This window comes from Pan paniscus, chromosome 2 (assembly GCF_029289425.2).
Source record: "Pan paniscus chromosome 2, NHGRI_mPanPan1-v2.0_pri, whole genome shotgun sequence".
Taxonomy (NCBI): domain Eukaryota; kingdom Metazoa; phylum Chordata; class Mammalia; order Primates; family Hominidae; genus Pan; species Pan paniscus.
Window position 1 is genome coordinate 75,791,317 of NC_085926.1, and position 16,478 is coordinate 75,807,794.

The 16,478-nt window shown below is 47.1% G+C and overlaps 1 protein-coding gene and 1 pseudogene across 1 annotated transcript; both read left to right on the forward strand.

Annotated features, from left to right (window-relative positions):
• The first annotated feature begins 311 nt into the window (after window positions 1-311).
• Window positions 312-6,488, forward strand: FRG2C (FSHD region gene 2 family member C). The gene is made up of 4 exons (XM_008953711.5): window positions 312-3,822; window positions 4,084-4,161; window positions 4,391-4,468; window positions 4,792-6,488. The coding sequence occupies exons 1-4, from the start codon at window positions 3,645-3,647 to the stop codon at window positions 5,304-5,306; spliced, it is 849 nt and encodes a 282-aa protein (XP_008951959.2). The 5' UTR covers window positions 312-3,644; the 3' UTR covers window positions 5,307-6,488.
• A 118-nt stretch (window positions 6,489-6,606) lies between these two features.
• On the forward strand, window positions 6,607-16,050 carry LOC117979697 (double homeobox protein 4C-like; annotated as a pseudogene).
• Window positions 16,051-16,478: the final 428 nt, after the last annotated feature.

Sequence of the window (16,478 nt, forward strand, 5' to 3'; positions counted from 1 at the left end):
GTGCAAATAGGTAATATTTAAATTTTTATATATGTATAACGTTCATGCAGAAAGATGTGTACAAAGAAATCATGTAAAGTTCAATGAATTATTACAAAGTGAACACACGTGTGTAACCTAGAAATAGAACCAGCTTCACTCATGCCCTGGCAACCACTTTCTCTCTTTTTGCTCCCCCAAAGTCACTAAGATCTTAAGAGCTAACATTGTAGATCAACTTTGTATTACTATACATGTTTTATTACAGAAAATTTAAAACATACACAAAATAAAAGAAACAGTACAATAGGCCTGTTACCCAGGCTCAAAAACAACTAATAACATGCAATTTTGTATTATCTATACTTCAACTCATTTCTCACACAGACTTTATTATTTATTATTATTTTTTCTGACATAAAAGGTGTGCTCATTGAAGGTAAAACCTTGGCTGAGCACAATGGCTTAAGCCTGTGTAATCTCATCACTTTGGAATGACAAGGCAGGAGGATCATTTAAGGTCAGGAGTTTGAGAGCAGCCTGGGCAGCATAGTGAGGCCACACCTTTATTAATTTTTTTTAAAAATGAATCAGGCACAGTGGTGCATGCCTGTAGTTCCAGCTACTTGGGATGTTGACATAGCAGGATCCCTTAATTCTAGGAGTTTGAGGCTACAGTGATTTGTGATTGTGCCACTACACATCAGCCTGGGTGGCAGAGTGAGACTGCCTCAAAAAATAAATAAATAAAGATTCGACCTTAACTAGCTTTTTACACATAAACACACCCATATACACAATCCCTCTTTTAACAATAGAAGTACCAAATTAAAAATCATTAATGTGAACCCATTTTTAACTCAGACTTTATCTTTTAATAAGTTTCTTTTTTTTTTTTTTTTGAAGTAAGATGTGCACTCATTGAAAGGTCTAATCTTGGCTGGGCACAGTGGCTCATATTCGTAACCTCATCACTTTGGAAGCCAGAGCTCAGGAGTTTGAGACCAGCCTAGGCAACAAAACAAGACCTCACTGGGGCAAGATAGTGAGACCTCATCTCTGCAACAATTTTTTAAAAGTTAGTTGGGCATAGTGGTGCACACTTGTAGTCACAGCAATTTGGGAGGCTGACTTGGGAGGATCACTGGAGTCTGGGAGGTCAAGGCTTCAGTGATCTGTGATTGCACCACTGCACTCCATCCAGAGGGACAGAGTAAGGCTCTGTCAAAAAAAGGTACAATTTTAACTGTACGTGTTTGACACATCAACACATTCATATAAACAATCCCTCTCTTAAAAATAAAAGTACCCAATTTAACAGTTACTAATATTCATGGGAATTACCTAGAAATTTTTTGTTTGCTTTGGTTTGGATTTTTATTGAAAGGGGACACCTAGAAATGTTATTTAAAATCTAGATTTTGATAAAAATAAGTCTGAGTTTTTTCTTTTTTTGAGACGGAGTTTTGCTCTGTCGCCCAGCTGGAGTGCAGTGGTATGATCTCGGCTCACTAAAACCTCTGCCTCCCGGATTCAAGCAATCCTCCTGCCTCCCAACTAGCTGGGATTACAGGCGTGAGCCACCACATTCAGTTAATTTTTTTTTTTTTTTGTATTCTTAGTACAGATGGGGTTTCCTTATGTTGGCTAGGCTAGCCTTGAACTCCTGACCTAAGGCGATCCACCCGCCTTGGCCTCGCAAAGTGCTGGGATTACAGGCATGAGGTACTGTGCCTGGCCAGGCCTGAGTTTTGCCTGAGAATTTCTCTTTCTAAGAAAGTACATCATATGGCAGTTACAAGGTCTCTTTTATCTAAAATATATAGAATTTAATAAATAAAAATTTAAAAAATTTACCTGAGATTAAAGGACAAATCAAAACACATATGTAATATGTTGTCTGTAGGAGTATATTTTAACAGTGACATAAATTATTAATAATCACTAAATGTTATAATAATTTATTAACTAAAATGAACAAAATTCCTATTATGATATCTATGAAAATACTTCCTTAGATTAAAATATTCTCATATCTTGAGAGGGCACTGGTTAAAAACAGCAAAGATGTGGAAGTCGATGTCTTATCAAGTACTTACTATCAAGTAAGTAGCAGACCCCTCTTCACACCTTTTACAGAGTTATCCAAAAAGCAGTCATTTACACAAGAGCAGACAATTTTCCTAGCTTTCTATTGAGTTTATATGTTAATATTGTTAAAAAATTTAACTCAATTTTCTTACAAAATTACCTGACCAAATTTTATATATCATAATATATCAAAATTTATTTAGATGTCAAATAAATTTTATAATATAATATAATATATAATGATATCATATTATGATAAGTTCCATTTACATTCAGACAATTTCACTAGGCAGTGTCTGTCTACCACTAATTCTTTTTTGGTTCCACTATTTGCACAGGCAGCACAGCTGGGAAAACACAGACTCACCCAACACAATCTTTTCCCCGTGTCTTTCTCCTCCTCAAGGAATCAGTTCATCAGTCAATCAAGTCATTTGGGACTGGAGGCCGAGTACTCCCTGACATAGAAAGTCTCATTCCTGCATGCTTCCTCAGCAGAGGGGGAGAGAAGAAGGTCCTTTTAGGGGACACTTGCTTGGACATAGACTAGGCTAGTTGGAGGGCTCTGACCAGCAGAGACAGACTCCGCCGCAGTAGGAAGGGATGAGGCAGCTATTCTGAACCTGGAGCTCCACCACACCTTGTCCCGTCTCACAGAGGCAATTTTGAGAGGCTGCCCTGGAATATGGTGGATGTTGAGAAATAACGTGGGCTTTGACGGGATTCAGGTGGTGTCTGCGGTGTGAAGACAGGAGCTGAATGTTTAGAATCTAGGCTGTTTTTCTTGTGATCAGTTGGGTTACCTGTTTGAGACCAAGTCCATTTTTACTAGGGAGGCTGAATAAATTCCACAGAACACAATGGCCCTCCCAGGATGACTGAGGAAGGGTGAGAAAGGGGGAAAGTTTTTCCACCTGGAATCGGGGGCTGATTAGGTTAGCACTGGCTCAACCTAATCAATTCAATTTTATTGCATTTGATCTAATTATCTTCCCCATTTTTAAGGTAGGAAGGGCCATTTCATTTGGTATTTATTTTTTCTCTGCATTTTTATTTCATCATGTATGTGTGGATCTAATAGACTCAACCATAATTTGACATTTGTTGTTTCCAAGCATTTAAGAAATTATAATATCCATGCATACAGCGTTAACACTATGTATAATAAATTCTCTTTCTGTGCAAAATATATAACATATGTCAATATAGGCATGTTTAATTGTGCATCTTGAAAGGTGAACAGGATCATAAATACTTCCAGGTAGGAACTGGGACAGAAATCGGAAGAAATGATTCCCTGATCTTCCGGTCCCTGTGCTCCCGGTTCTTTGTTTTCTTGACACTATGACAAGATCCTGAAAATGTCTCCCCTTAACTGTGTCTAGGTCCCCAGTAGAACTACAGCAAGAAACTTCTGATTGAGGCTCTAAGAAGCGGCAGGAATGAGAAAACTCTTCAGCCAATAAGAGTAAGCCACGCCCAGCCGAGGGACGTATAAAAGGCAGGTCTAGCAGACTAACGCACACTCTGCCTTTGGACATGTGAGAGAGCGCACCTTTCACTTGAGCTTCAACATGGGACAGGGAAATGAAGACCCCGATCTCCACTGCTCCTCCATCCAGTGCTCCACTGACCAGCCCCCTTTCCAACAGATCTCCTTTACAGAAAAGGGCTCAGATGAGAAGAAACCATTCAAAGGAAAAGGCAAGACCGCCTTCTCCCATTCCAGTGAGAAGCACACACAAAGGCAAGGTAAGGCCTTGGGCTGCTCCTACGGAGGCTGGAAAGAGGGTTGGAATCAGGGATACTGAGCTATGTGTCTTTAGCAGGGTTTTATTTTGAGATTTGGGGATGGGAAATGGCTTAGTGCCCTTAGGGGACTTTGAGAAATGTGTTCACTCGTGACACTGGCAGAAGAGCTTCACATGAAAGACTGATGCTTAAAAATGCATGAGAGATAGACGATGGGACTCTGCCTAGGGAGAGGTGAGTCATCTAAACTTTCTCTTGCAGCAGGATCAGATCCCAATCCAAACAAGGAGAATTCTGAGGAAACCAAGCTCAAGGCCGGGAACAGCACTGCTGGATCAGGTAAGATTTGACTCTTTCAAGGTGAGAAGGGACAGGGCAGCAACACAGGCTCCCCTGGCAAGGAAACTGGGAGCTCCTTGGCAGCCAGGGCAGTACAGATCCTGGACACTGGAGAACAGAAGAGAGCTGGGGTTTGGCGGTAACCTCAGCTCCTGTGTGTCCAGGATGGACTAGGAATTTCAGGGTGTTCAGTTGGAGGCACTTTCTCAAACTCTCATTGTGTTCACAGAACCAGAGTCCAGCTCATATCAGGAAAACTGCAGGAAAAGAAAAATCAGTTCCAAGGATATCTGCCAAGACAGAGCAGGTAGAATCTTGGTGTTTGTTGTTGTTGTTGTTGGTGGTGGTTTTTTTGTTTTTGGTTTGCCCCAAAAGGCAAATAATCAGGAAACTTTTATACGAAGCTTGAGCGGAAAGGGAGTTACTTATTAACAAGTAAATTTTTGAGATCCTAGCACTCTGAGAATATTTGGGGACTCACAAGTGGTTCAGCCTCACTTCATTCCAGTCCTGAGATGGTCAGGAAGGAGTGGGAGAGACAAATGGGGTTCACCTGGGTGCACAGGGGATTCTGGAAATGAGGGTCTGTGGGGACTGCTCTGGTGAGTCTCTTACATGCTTTCTTTGCAGGGAACTGTCCAGAAGAGGAGTGCAACTTGACGTTGAATAAAAAATCAAGATCCTCCACTGCTGTGCACAACAGTGAAATCCAGGAGACCTGTGATGCCCACCATAGGGGAAGTTCCAGGGCTTGCACTGGGCGCAGCAAGCGGCATAGGTCTCGGGCCCTAGAAGTCCAAACACCGTCACTTCGAAAAAGCTTGGTGACCTCTGTGCGAGCTATGTCGGAGGCTGTTTATCAAGACCTAGCCCAGGTGTGGGCACAGCAGATCCATTCTCCACTGACCTGTGAGCAGCTGACACTGCTCACTCGGCTCCGGGGGACTCTGTGTGCCCAGGTGCAGACCTTGTATTCCATGGCCACTCAGGCAGCTTATGTCTTCCCTGCTGAGAGCTGGCTTGTCCCAGCCACACTGCCTGGTCCTGGGGATTCAGCCCAGGATAGAGAAGCCCATCCCTTCCCTGGGCAGGAGATAACTGAGCCTGTCAGTGGATCAGATGAGGCTAAGCTGGGAGCACCCTGACCCTATTCAGCAGAGATGCAGCTCTGGGAATGAGAACAAGGACCTGCTTCTTCTCAGATTCTTCCAGACGACCAGCAGTGACAATTTTAGATGCACTGTGTTAATAAATGACAGAACCTGAAGAAGTCATAGGAAAGAAACTTGAGTGGTATACTCAGAATGGTGAGCCCTGAATTTTGCAGACCGCTAAGGCTATAGACAAATTTTATATTTCATGTTAGACATTTGATGCCTTTTGGATGTCTGATGACAGTCGTGCATTTCTATATAATCAGAAAAATATTAGATTGCAATCGTGAATTTGCATATTTTAGATTGTAGAAAAGTAAATATAAAATTATATGCTCTTTTTTTTTTTGAGACAGTCTTGCTATGTCACTCAGGCTGGAGTGCAGTGGCACAATCTTAGCTCACTGCAACCCCTGCTTCCTGGGTTCAAACAATTCTCATGCCTCAGCCTCCCAAGTAGCTGGGACTACAGGCATGTACCGCCATGCCTGGCTAATGTTTTTTTCTTGTATTGTTAGTAGAGTTTTGTCACGTTGGCCAGGTTGGCCTCGGACTCAAGTGATCCACCAGCCTCCACCTCCCGACGTGGTGGGGTTACAGGCATGAGCCGCTTTACCAAGAAATTGCTTCTCTTTTAATTCAGAAAAGGTTGTAGGCTCTCACTCTTCCAGCCTGAACCCACGGAGTACTAATATCCACAAACCATTAATAGCACTCCCTGTGGGAAAATGTCTATACATTTTTACAGTTTGCATAGTAAAATTACTATGCAAGCTGTTTACTTTTAATATTTCTACATAAAATTTAAGTCAAGATATATTAAATGGTAAATGATTGTACTTATTTATTCATCTGCCTCATGTTTTATTTCATTTTAAACATCCTGAATTTATATTTTATTGTATTTCATACATTTCAATTGATTGTACTGTATTGCAGGATATGGAGATTTCATCACATACTACAATACAGTGTATTTTGTTATATTTGACATATATTCTACTTGTATTTTGTACCGAGATCATACAATCTTTCATTATCTAAGTGTATTAATGACTTGTTTGGTTGCTTTATAATTTTCATTTTATGTAATAATGAAATAAACATTAATGTTGTTTGGAATTTTAAATTTCTTTCATATGGAATTTGTATTTAATAAAGATGTGAAAAAGAGAATGTCTTATCTTCACTTCTGCATCATCCTAACCCTGACCTCCCCACAGCCCACAGCTCTTGTCATAGTCTGGGAATAGTGTTCTATCACTACAGGAAATGGGGCCAATTTAATGGTAATACACAGATATAAATTGGAGATACAGAGATTTTATTCTCGACCACTGCAGTATAAAAGAATCACAGTAACACGAGTCACACAATTTTTGGGTTGACACTGCTTATGAGTTATGCTTACACTATGCTGTAGAATAACTCTGAAATAAATTTATGTCTATTAAACAAATGCACACACATAAACAACATGTCTAAATAACAATATACATATCTTAATGAAAATGAACTTTATTGCTAAAAATGTTAACACAGATACACACAATGGGATCATATAATATTGAAAAATAGAGATGGGGAGAGGAACAGAAACAGAGAGAAAGGGAGGAATGGAGCGAGAAAAGGACAGATGGACAGAGGGATATTGGAAAGGAGAAAGTAGGGAGAGGGGGAGGAAGGGAGGTAGGGAGGGGGGAGGGAGGAAGGGAAGGACAGAGAGAGAAAGGGAGCAAGAGACAGAGAGAGGAAGGCAGAGAGAAAAGCGGTCTTCTGCCTCCAGGACCAGCAGGACCTCGCACTCCGGGAAAATGTTGGGTGCCCAGTGCAGGCTGAGTGCTCGGCCCACAGCCACGTCTGCCTGCGGGGCGCTCACGGGCCCTCCGGATCGCCAGCCTGGGTCACTTCATCCCGGAGCGATTCAGACGAATTCCGCCTCCCAAGGAATGAGCGAATTGCCCAGAGAGCAGTGAGCCGAGACTCGGGTGATTGTCCGTTTTTCATCCACATGGTTCACAGATGACATAGCCCCACGTTGAGCCTGCAACAGAGCGCAAGGCGGATAGTCCCGTCCACACAAGAGTCACACTCAGACCGAGTGAACCATGATTCTGGGTTCCACGTTCCTTTGCCCTCTGCAAGGGGGCCTGTTGTTCACGTGTCTCCGGCCCCCAAAAGCGTGACCATGTTGACTGTTTCCCGAGCTCTGTGGGGACCCAGAAACCTCCAGCGAAGCGTGGAAAAGCAGCATCCTGTCTTCGCTCTCCTTTCCAGTTTCCAAACAGGCCACAGTGGAGACTTCCCTTGTTGCAGGAAACAGGAATCCGTGGTCAGGCTGTGATGCATGGGACGTTTCTTTTCTCTGTAGTTTCGCTCTCGTTTTCTACATGAAAATGAACGAGTTCCACACCCCTGCGTGTGTGAGACTATCACGGCAACGGCGACACCCACAGGCATTGCCGCCTTCACGGAGAGGGCCTGGAAAACTCAAGACTGTCATGGAAGTTCAGTTCCACACTCCACCCTTCGGGGTGGTTTCTGCCTGAAAACTGTGGGAGTCAAGAAAGAGGCTTCCAGTTTCCATAGAATTACTGGAGAACCTTAGAGAGCCAGCCCCCGAAGCCCCTTTTTCCCCTCCAATCTGGCCCTACACCCACCCACCCCACAAGGCCCTGGTCCCTGTGGTTTTCGGCTTTGGAGGGCGGGCTACCCCGGGATCTTGGGCCCCGAGCTCATGCATGTTCATAACGGGGTGGAGGTGGTAGGTCTTTCTAAGGGCCTCCTGGCTGGACCTGCCTGCAGCGCAGAGGCCGGCTGAGGTGCACGGGAGCCCACCGGCCTCTCTCTGCCGGTGTCCGTCCGTGAAATTCCGGCCGGGGCTCCCCGCGATGGCCCTCCCGACACCTTCGGACAGCACCCTCCCCGCGGAAGCCCGAGGACGAGGACGGCGAAGGAGACTCGTTTGGACCCCGAGCCAAAGCGAGGCCCTGCGAGCCTGCTTTGAGCGGAACCCGTACCCGGGCATCGCCACCAGAGAACGGCTGGCCCAGGCTATCGGCATTCCGGAGCCCAGGGTCCAGATTTGGTTTCAGAATGAGAGGTCACGCCAGCTGAGGCAGCACCGGCGGGAATCTCGGCCCTGGCCCGGGAGACGCGGCCCGCAAGAAGGCAGGCGAAAGCGGACCGCCGTCACCGGATCCCAGACCGCCCTGCTCCTCCGAGCCTTTGAGAAGGATCGCTTTCCAGGCATCGCCGCCAGGGAACAACTGGCCAGAGAGACGGGCCTCCCGGAGTCCAGGATTCAGATCTGGTTTCAGAATCGAAGGGCCAGGCACCCGGGACAGGGTGGCAGGGCGCCCGCGCACGCAGGCGGCCTGTGCAACGCGGCCCCCGGCGGGTGTCACCCTGCTCCCTCGTGGGTCGCCTTCGCCCACAATGGGGCGTGGGGAACGGGGCTTCCCGCACTCCACGTGCCCTGCGCGCCTGGGGCTCTCCCACAGGGGGCTTTCGTGAGCCAGGGAGCGGGGGCCGTCCCCGTGTTCCAGCCCAGCCAGGCCGCGCCGGCAGAGGGGATCTCCCAACCTGCCCCGGCACTCGGGACTTTTGTGTTCCCTGCCCTAGCTCCTCCGGAAATGGGACTGTCCCACCCTCAGACTCCTCGGAGGCCTCCGCACCCCAATAAATGACAGGAGGACCAGGACCCGCAGCGCGACGGCCTGCTGGGCGCGTGCTCAGTGGGACAGCTTGGGCCCCCTCAAGCTGAGTCACAGGCGCAAGGTGTGCTTGCGCCACACACGTCCCACCGGAGTCCGCGGTGGGACTGGAGCCCCAGGTCGCCAGGGCGGCGTGGGAACCCGAAGACGGGGCACCTCCACCTCCGAGGCTCGCGACCCCGGAGGCCTCTGCGTCAAGCACAGATGCCAGCCATCCAGGCACCTCCCAAACCGCTCCAGGAGCCGGGGCGCTGGTCTGCACTCACCTCCAGCCTGTTAGATGAGCTCCCGTCAACCCCAGAGTTTCAGCAAAAGGCACAACCTTTCCTAGATCCGGTGTCACTGGGGGAGCTGAAGGAGGTGGAAGAGCCCGCTCCGCTGGAACCACTCCTCAGCCAGGAAGAACACCGGGCTCTGCTGGAGGAGATTTAGGACGCCGGGTTGGGGCGGGGCGGGGGCAGGGCGGCGGCCTCTCTTTGGCGGTGAACCTCTGGCTCGGTATGGAGAGGCGTGTCTTCCCTTCCAGCTGACCTGTCTAGGATCCCTGGGTTCCAGGTCCGGCGAGAGACTCCACACAGAGGAGGGCTGTCATTCTTTCCTGAGCATCCCGGGGATCCCAGGGCCCGTCCACGTACCGGGAGGTGGACTGTCTACTGCTCATGCGGGGGTTTGCAGGCAACAGCTTAGGTTTTCTAACCAGCCCAGGCGGAGCTCTCATCCCTTTTCCTCCCGCGTTCTTCAGTCGGGTTGGCGGAGACCTCAGTCCGCGAAACGCTGGGTCGGGGCAGAAGCCAGGCCAGTTCTCCTTTCTGCGGCTCGATTCCTCTGCCTCTTCGCTCACTATCACTTGCCAACCCGTGTCCCGCCAGCCTCCTCGCCAGCACCATGGAGCGCCTTGCAACTAAATGTAGACCCGAGACCCCGCGCAAACCGGGGTGCTGCCCTTTCCAGGCAAGAGGGAAGGCAGGCAGATATGAGGACAGGAACGGAGACAGAGTGGGACGGAAGGATGGAGCTAGGAAAGGATGGATGGACGGAGGGACCCTGGAAGGGAGAGGAAGAGGGAGACAGGGAGAAAGGGAGGAAAAAACCAGGGCAGGGAGGGAAGAACAGAGGGAAGGATGGACCGAGGGACAAAAGGAGCAAGAAACAGAGAACCGAAGGCAGAGAGAAAATCGGTCTTCTGCCTCCAGAACCAACAGGACCCAGCAATCCGGGAAAATGTTGGGTGCCCAGTGAGGGCTAAGTGCTGCGCCCACAGCCCCGTTGGCCGGCGGGGAGCTCAGCGGCCCTCCGGATCGCCAGCCTGGGTTACTTCATCCCAGAGCGATTCAGACGAATTCCGTTTCCGAAGGAATGAGCGAATTCCCCAGACAGCAATGAGCGGAGACTCGGGTGGTTGTCTGTTTTTCATCCACATGGTTCACAGATGACATATCCCCACGTTGAGCCCTGCAACAGAGCGCGAGGCGGATAGTCCCATCCACACAGAAGTCACGCTCAGGCCAAGTGAAGCGTGATTCTGGATTCCACGTTTCTTTGCTCTCTGCAAAGGTGCCTGTTACTCAAGTCTCTGCCGCCCCCGGAAAGCGTGACCATGTTGACTGTTTCCCGAGCTCTGTGGGGACCCAGAAACTTCCAGGAATGCGTGGAAGACCAGCATCGTGTCGGTGCTCTCCTTTCCAGTTTTCAAACAGGCTATATCGGAGACTCCCCATTTTGCAGGAAACAGGAATCCATCCTCAGGCCGTGATGCACGGGACGTTTCTTTTTCTCTGTGTTTTCGCTCTCATTGTCTACATGAAAATGAACGAGATCCACACACCTGCGTGTGTGAGACTATCACGGCAACTATGACACCCACGCGCTGGCAATAGAGTTGGCAGCCTGATCCCAGGACAAAGGTACTGACGGACATCCAGACACACCCCACCACAATCACTAGCAAACCCACTCTCAAACAGACACATACGGGCGCACGCGCGGGAACACAAGCATACACGCAGACACACAAAGACACAGACAGCTTGAAGAAGAGCAAGGGACAGAGGGATGGAGAGATAGAAACGGAAGGAGAGAGAGAAACAGCGATAGAGAGAGAGACAGAGAAGGACGGGGAAACTGCGAGAGAGAGAGAGAGAGAGAGAGAGAGAGACAGAGAGACAGAGAGAGAGAGAGACAGAGAGAGACAGAGAGGGACGGGGAAACTGCGCGCGCGCGAGAGAGAGAGAGAGAGAGAGAGAGAGAGAGAAAGAGAGAGCGCAAGGTGGAGAGGGAAGTAGAGAAAGGGAGAGGGTGAGGGAGCTAGAGAAGGGGAGCAACAGAGCCTTGGAGAGGGAGGCTCTGCTCTGGTAGACAGGGGACCCTTTGGCGAGGGTAGTGTGGAGGGTGCCTGGGCCGGGCTAGAACAGGGGGGCAGGGCCGCCCACGCGGGAAAACCAACGGAGCCCTGAGACGTGTTTTTACTTGGATTGGTTGGTTGCTTTGGGGGTGCGTTTCCTAGCGTCATTCCTTTGTTGGCTCCTCCCTGTCCTCTTGGTGCTGTGGGCCCTGAAAGTTGTCGAGTGCGCCTGTCCCTGTGGCGGGAGCAGTGGCGCCGAGCGTGCCCATGGGCCGCCGCTTGGGTTTCTCTCGTGTTCAGGGTAGTATGGACGTGGACAATGGCAGTGGCGCGTGGCTGGCCCAAGAACCCGGTCCAGATACGCGCGCCTGATTCCAGGCGTCATAACCAACCCGGGGCCGCGAGGCTGGGATCAGGCACCCCGGAGCCGCTTGCCCGTGGCCGGGCTGCTCTCCCCCTCTAAGCCTAAGCACCGCCAGTCGCGGCGCTGCGCTTTCCGCAGACCTCCCAGAGCGTCCCGCCGTCGCCGGCGGCCAGGCCTCGCGCAGGACCAGTGTGGCGCCGCCCTGCTGTTGCTGGGGGGCGCCTGAGGCCTCCGTCCCTTGCCCAGGCTTCCGGGTCTCGGGGCGGCTTCCCTTCCGCCCACGCTCCAGGGCTTCCCCGGCTCCCGAGCCCCGAGCTTCCACCACATCGGCCGGCTCAGGACAGGTGTGCTCATCCCTTCACTTTTTAACTTTTTGTTGTTTCCATTTATATTTTATTGTGCTATGTCTTGAAATGTTGTTGTAGCTATTACTTTTGATTGGATATTATTTAGTATTCCTACTTTGAATAAGAGTAGTTTGCACACCACACAGCTATAGTGTTATAATATTCTGTTTTGTTTTGTATCCTATTAGCAGTGAGGATTTTTTTACCTTTAGGTGATCATTTATTGCTCATTAATGTCCTTTTCTTCCTGATTGAAGTACTCTCTTTAGCATTCCTTTAGGACAGACATGGCATTCATAAAATACTTCAGCTTTTGTTTGTCTGGAAAAGTCAGTATTTCTTTTTATTTGAAGAACATTTTCACTGTATATGCTATTCTAAGGTAAAAGTTTTTTTCCTTTAGTACTTTAAATATTTATTGCTTCTCTCTCCTGGCCAGTAGGGTTTCCACTGTAAAGTCGGCTGCCAGACGTGTTGGAGCTCACCGGTATGTTACTTGTTTCTTTTCTCTTTCTTCCTTTAGAACTTTTCTTTATCTTTGACTTTTGGAGGATCTATTGAACGCTTTGAAATAGTCTTTTTGGGGTTAAATCTGCTTAATGTCCTATAACATTTTTGTAGTTGGATATGGATATCTTTCTCTAGGTTTGGAAAGTTTTCTGTTGTTACCCCTTTGAATAAATTTTTCTACCCCTGCCTCTGTCTCTACATCTTCTTTAAAACCAATAGCTCTTAGATCTGTCTTTGTGAGGCTATTTTTCTAGATCCTGTAGGCATGATTTGTTGTTTTTATTCTTTTTCTTTTGTCTCTTCTATGTATTTTCAAATAGCCTGTCTTCAAGCTCACTATTTCTTCTGCTTGATCCATTCTGCTATTAAATGGCTCTAATGCATTCTTCAGCATGCCAATTGCATTTTTCAGCTCCAGAATTTCTGCTTAATTTGTTGTAACTATTTCAATCTCTTTGTTGAGTTTAGCTGATAAAATTTGGAATTTCTTTACTTTGTTATCTTAAATTTCTTTCAGGTTTTTTTTTTTTTTTTCTTTTTACAGCTATGTTGAATTCTCTGTCTGAAAGGTCACATACCTCTTTTTCTCCAGGATTTGTCCCTGGTGCCTTATTTAGTTCACTTGGTGAGGTCATGTTTTTTTCCTGGATGGTGTTGATGCTAGTAGATGTTCTTCAGTGTCTGGACATTAAAATCTTGGGCATGCAGCACCATATGAGAGGTTTAAAAAATAAAATTAAAAAAGAGAAAAGGTGAGTATTTATTGTAGTCTTCACTGTCTGGGCTTATTTGTAACTGTCTTTCTTGGGAAGACTTTTCACATATTTGAAAAGACTTGGGTCAAATATGGTTCAAATATGGCTTAGGTTGTGATCTAAGCCATATCTGCTTTATGGGGCACCTTATACCCAATAATGCTGTAATTCTTCCAGACTCAGAGAAATACCACCTTGACAGCCTTCAACAAGATCCAGGAGAATTTTCTGGATTACTAGCCAGAGACTCTTGTTCTCTACCATTATTTTCTCTCAAAGATACAGAGTCTTTCTCTCTGTTCTAAGCCACCTAAAGCTGGGAGAAGAAAGACACAAGCACCCCTGGCCACCACCACTATGACTGCCCTGGATCAGACCTGAAGCTAGCACAGCATCGGGTCTTGCTCAAGTCCTGCTGCATGAACTTTCTGATGACTGCCTATGTTCACTCAAGGCCTTTGGTCTCTACAATTAGCAGGTGGCAAAGCCAGCCAGGCCTGTGTTCTTTCCTTTAGGGCAGTGAGTGCCCTCAGTCCCTGGCTGGGTCCAGAAATGCCATTCAGAAGTCAGGGAGTAGAGTCAAAAATTTTAGAAGTCCACTTGACATTCTATTGCATTGCAGCTGATCTGGCACTCAAACCACAAGACATAGTCCTTCCTATTCCTCCCTTCCTTTCCTAAAGGCAGGGTAGCCACCACCACCTCAGGCCACAGTGAGTACTGCCAGGCTACCACCAATGTTCCCTTAAGGCCCAAAGCCTCTTGTCAGCTTGTGATGAATGCTGCCTGGCCTGGGACTTGCGTTTTCAGGACAATGGGATCCCTACTGGCCCTGGGCAGCTTCATAAATGCCAACCAAGAATCAAGTCCTAGAATCAGGGATTCTGAAAGTTCGCTTGGTGCTCTACCCACCTCTGGCCTTGCTGGTACCTAAGGGGCAAGAAAAAGTCCCCTTTAATTTTCCCTCTACTTTTCCCAAGAAGAAGGAGTTTTGCCTTTTAGCCACCACAGCTAGTAATGTGCTGACCTCACCTAAATCTAGCAAGTCTATGAGGGTCATCCAAGGCCCTTGATGTAGTACCTGGGTATGGCTGCTGGTTATTCAGAGCCCAAAGGTTTTCAAGTTTGCAGGCGATAAATCCTGCCAGCACATGGTTCTTTTCTTCAAGGCAGCAGGTTTCTTTCTGGCCCAGGGTGTGTCTAGGAATGTCTAGGAGCCAGAGACTGGAAAGGAGGCTGCAGGATTCTGACCAGTGCACTATCTTGCTGTGGCTGAGCTGGTGCCCAGGATGAAAGACAAAGTACTCCCTATTCTTTTCCTTCCTCTCCTCAAGCAGAAGGATGGGGTCCCTTTTGGAGCCATGAGCTGTGCAGTCTGGTGTTAGCAGAGTGATAATGCCAGAACTCCTTTGGCTGCCCCAGCTGGTGTCTCAGTATGTTGCATGCCCTCCCCACCCCAGTCCACTGTCCCTGGGCCCCATTCAGCCCTAGGCCTCACCTAAGAGTTACAGTCCTGATGGCCTAGGCTGCCTTTCAAGTTTTCTTAGACACACAGAGTGCGGGAGCCCTTAGTTGCCAGGTTTCCAAACACTGAAGTTCCAACCACTGGAATCTGATTCTCCTCTGGCTAGGGCTGGCTTAATTGATCGCTCTGTGGATCAGCATTAACTGCACTTGGTCTGGTTTTCCTTTCTGCTCTAACAGGACAGCACTGAGTTCAGTGCCTCACAATTGCTCTGTTCTCCCTCCCGCAGAACCCAGAGTTGATCTCTGCAGCATGCCATCACTGCTGGGGATGAGGAAACGGTGATTTCAGGACTGTTTTTTCTGTCTCTTCAGTGCCTCTTTCAGTGATCTGAGGTTAAAACCAGGTACTTGAGTACTCACCTGATCTTTGGTTCTTATAAATGTATTTTCTATGTGGATATTAATAGTTGTTCATCTGGTGTCCTTGCAGAGGGACAATCAGTGGAGCCTTCTTTCTGCCGTCTTGCTTTACTCTCACACCCAAGAATCAGAATTCAGAACTTTTAATAAGAAAAGCTTTCAGAACTAAGGAAGGACAAGGAAGACATTCTGGTTCTCCATGCTTAACATTGGACTGTTTCTTCAACTTAGGTGCATAGCACTGACTAATCAGGGATTATCATAGATAATTTGACTTGGACTATGCCGTTCATTCAAATTCTTTATCTAGACAATTTAAGTACTAGCTGATTTGGCATGAAAATCTGGCAAAGTATTTTCTTTGTATTCAATTGATTTTTATTCTGCTTGGGTTAGCAGTTTTATTAACCAGTTAGTCTCTTCATTAAAGTTCTGGGAATTCTTGCCCAGTTCAAATAATATCATTCTAAAGTTCTCAAAAACCTGTATTCAAGAGTGCTTCTCAGGGCCTTCTCCATCCTTTCATGAACCTCCTTAAAGATACAATATTCCAGGATTTTGCAAGCTTGTAAAGTTTTCAGAAACTGCCTCAGAATTAATCAATTTACTGTGGAAATGACTTTAAGTTGTCATAGTCAGACACAATTGACAAGAAAATTTTATTTATTTATAGGCATGAGCCACAGCGCCTGGCCTCTAAAGCTAATTTAATAAAACTTTATAAATGCATTTATCAAATGTTGTTATCTTTTAATCCCAGATTTTTGTGAACCTATGCTTTGCGTTTTCCCCCAACTTTCTATATTTATCTAGTTTTATCTAGTTTTTTTTACTTCTTCAATTTGAAACCTTTAAGTAACTTCAAACCAAAAAAAAATTAAAACACAGTTTTATGTCTTTATAAGTTTTATCATCAAAAACATATTTTCACAATCCTATAATCCCAACACTTTGGGAGGCCAGGGCAGGTGCATCACTTGAGGTCAGGGGTTCGAGACCAGCCTGGCCAACATGGTGAACCTCTGTCTCTACTAAAAATACAAAAATTAGCTGGGTGTGGTGGTGAGCACCTGTAATCCCAGCTACTTGGGAGGCTGAGGCAGGTGAATCACTTGAACCGGGGAGGCAGAGGTTGTAGTGAGCTGAGATCATGCCACTGCATGCCAGCCTGGGCAACAGAACAAGACTCAGTCTCAAAAAAGAAAAATAAGGCATATCTTGCTTTTTATACACTCTGTATGCA

Excerpts from the sequence above, each read along its gene's own strand:
- FRG2C (XM_008953711.5), top strand. The coding sequence starts at position 3,645 with ATGGGACAGGGAAATGAAGACCCCGATCTCCACTGCTCCTCCATCCAG. Across the intron at positions 3,823-4,083 it reads GAAGCACACACAAAGGCAAG|CAGGATCAGATCCCAATCCA; the intron begins GTAAGGCCTTGG and ends TTTCTCTTGCAG. Across the intron at positions 4,162-4,390 it reads GAACAGCACTGCTGGATCAG|AACCAGAGTCCAGCTCATAT; the intron begins GTAAGATTTGAC and ends TTGTGTTCACAG.